The following is a 2,124-nucleotide window of genomic DNA, read 5'->3' as shown; positions in this document are numbered from 1 at the left end:
CTATTAAAAGCCCGCGGCTGGAGAGGCGACTCACCACTCTAGCGGCGCGGCGGTTGAGTGGGGTGCGAGTTCAGCTTCGACAGCTGCACGCACACGCCGCACGCCGGGCAGGAGACGCGAGGGTCACCGCCGGTACTCCCACCATCGCCGCTCGAGCTACTTTGACAATCGCCGGAAGAGGCGCAGCCGCTCTCTCTCTCGCGGCAGCTGTCCGCGTCCTCTGCTTCGCGTGCTCCCGGACAGACATCGAGGTGCGCAAAGACGGCGGCCTCGGTCGGAAAGTAGGAACCGCACGAGGGGCACGCGACCTCGGACGCCACTGAGGAGGCGGCGCTGTTTTGCGATGCGGCGGCAGCCGCCGCGAAGGGCGGCGCGGCAGCCACGCCCCCGGGGCAGCACTCCAGGTGTGAGCCTATCAGGGCTCGGTGGATCTGTTCGCCGCAGCACGGGCACTCGATGAACCGTGAGCCGTCACCACGCGTCTCGCTGAAAGGAGGCCGCCGGGCGGGATCGCTGGCAGGGCTTGATGTTGCACGTTCACAACGCGCGCGGTTGAGCAGGACGTCAAACGCCGACGGCCGCTGCGACACCGGACGCTTGCCGAGTGCCTTCGACGTTGTCATATGCAAACGCATCCGGCGCGAAGTCCTGAAAAAATGCACGGCCCCTCAGCGGAGCTGGGAAGAGGACCGCCGCAAGCGGCGTGGCGCGGGTCGGTTGTGCATCCCTCCGGGGGCCCCTCTGCGCCGGGGAGGCGTTGTTGGAGGCTAGGACGCAAGCGTCCGTCGCCCTTTTCAAACTCGGGGCCCACTCCGCTACGCTCCGACCCGAATTTGGAGGGCCTGAAAAGTTTAAGGTGTTGCTGCGCAAAAGGGGTCGGACACAGGGCGCAGCTCATGCTAAGAGCTAGAAGGGGAGCTAGAGAGAACGACTACCCTGTCCCGTTATTGCGTACACCAACACCACAAAGCTCTCTCTCTCCTGTCCTCACTCACTCCAGGGGGGTCACAACTACTGAGTCCCTCGAGTTGCCGACCGAGATGATATGGTGTGGCTCGCCGCTCTCGAGCCAGCCGAGCAGATGGAAGTGAATCTGCCCCCTCCCCGCCGCTCCCTGGTCCCGGAAGCGACGGGCCCAAGCAAACTCCATCACGTAGTAAAACACACTGATGCCGAACAAAATCTCTCTCTCTCTGATGCCGAGCGCCGGTACGAGCACCTCCTCAATGTAGGTCTTGGCACGCTGTTCAAAGTACAGCAAGCGGATCTCCTCCTGCTCCGCAAGGAGGGTGGCAAAGGTGTGACGAGTCCCAGCGCTGGCTGTGCAGCGACCGACCGGGCAGGCGGCGGCGGCGCGGACCGTGAGGTTGTACTTGAGGCTGCCGCCGGTGGCTTCGGTGAGGACCGCCTTTGGAGGTAGGGAGGGGGCGGTGGCGGTGAGGGAGGCTGCGGTGAGGGGCGGTGGCGGTGAGGGAGGCTGCGGTGAGGGGCGGTGGCGGTGAGGGAGGCTGCGGTGAGGGGCGGTGGCGGTGAGGGAGGCTGCGGTGAGGGTAGCGGTGATGGCGAAGGGAGGGGAGTGGCGAGTGGAGAGGTGGCGGGGCGGGGAGAGGCCAGAAGGCGAGGGGGAGGGTGGGAGGCGGCAGGGAGGGAGAGGCGGTAGGCGAGGCGGGCGGCGGAGGAGAAAAGAGCGGCGGCGGTCGGCAGGCTGCAGGGAGAGGCGAGGGGGTGTCTTGTCCGTGTGTCCCTGTCGCCATGTGTGCCGCCAGCATCTGTCCTGCGTCCACCCCGCGCCGGTGAGCCCGTCGAGTCTATCTATCGCAGGACACGCGCCTTTGGGATGGACTTGTCGCAGACGAAGCGGACGACCATCGAGCGGCCCGCCGCGCCCCCCGGGCTCGATCCGAATCCGCAGCGTGTCGTCCCCAGCGGCGGTGCTGCGCGGGAGGCGGCCGCGGGCACGCTGGGCTCGATCAGCGGCTTCCCTCAGTTGCTCCGTCCGAAGCGGACGTTCTTCGTTTACGCACGTCTTGGCACCAGCTGAAGGCTTGCACGGCCCACATCACGCAGTTCGTGCACGGTATTCGGATTTTGCTATTTGCTGGGGAAATACCCCTTTTACTACAC

At 66.1% G+C, this 2,124-nt stretch overlaps 1 protein-coding gene across 1 annotated transcript in view; it reads right to left on the bottom strand.

Annotated features, from left to right (window-relative positions):
* The window catches only part of EMIHUDRAFT_242540 (hypothetical protein), a gene marked incomplete at both ends in the record, with an annotated part of 2,464 nt that extends 595 nt beyond the window's left edge, over positions 1 to 1,869 (bottom strand). The window contains 5 exons of the mRNA XM_005772220.1: positions 246 to 412; positions 591 to 648; positions 1,220 to 1,273; positions 1,361 to 1,408; positions 1,825 to 1,869. Coding sequence (XP_005772277.1) covers positions 246 to 412; positions 591 to 648; positions 1,220 to 1,273; positions 1,361 to 1,408; positions 1,825 to 1,869 — 372 coding nt within the window. The remainder of the gene's footprint in view (positions 1 to 245; positions 413 to 590; positions 649 to 1,219; positions 1,274 to 1,360; positions 1,409 to 1,824) is intronic.
* Positions 1,870 to 2,124: the final 255 nt, after the last annotated feature.

This window comes from Emiliania huxleyi, assembly GCF_000372725.1.
Source record: "Emiliania huxleyi CCMP1516 unplaced genomic scaffold EMIHUscaffold_362, whole genome shotgun sequence".
Classification (NCBI taxonomy): domain Eukaryota; phylum Haptophyta; order Isochrysidales; family Noelaerhabdaceae; genus Emiliania; species Emiliania huxleyi.
The sequence above is the reverse complement of the archived record's forward strand: the minus strand, read 5'-3'. Positions and strand labels throughout refer to the sequence as shown.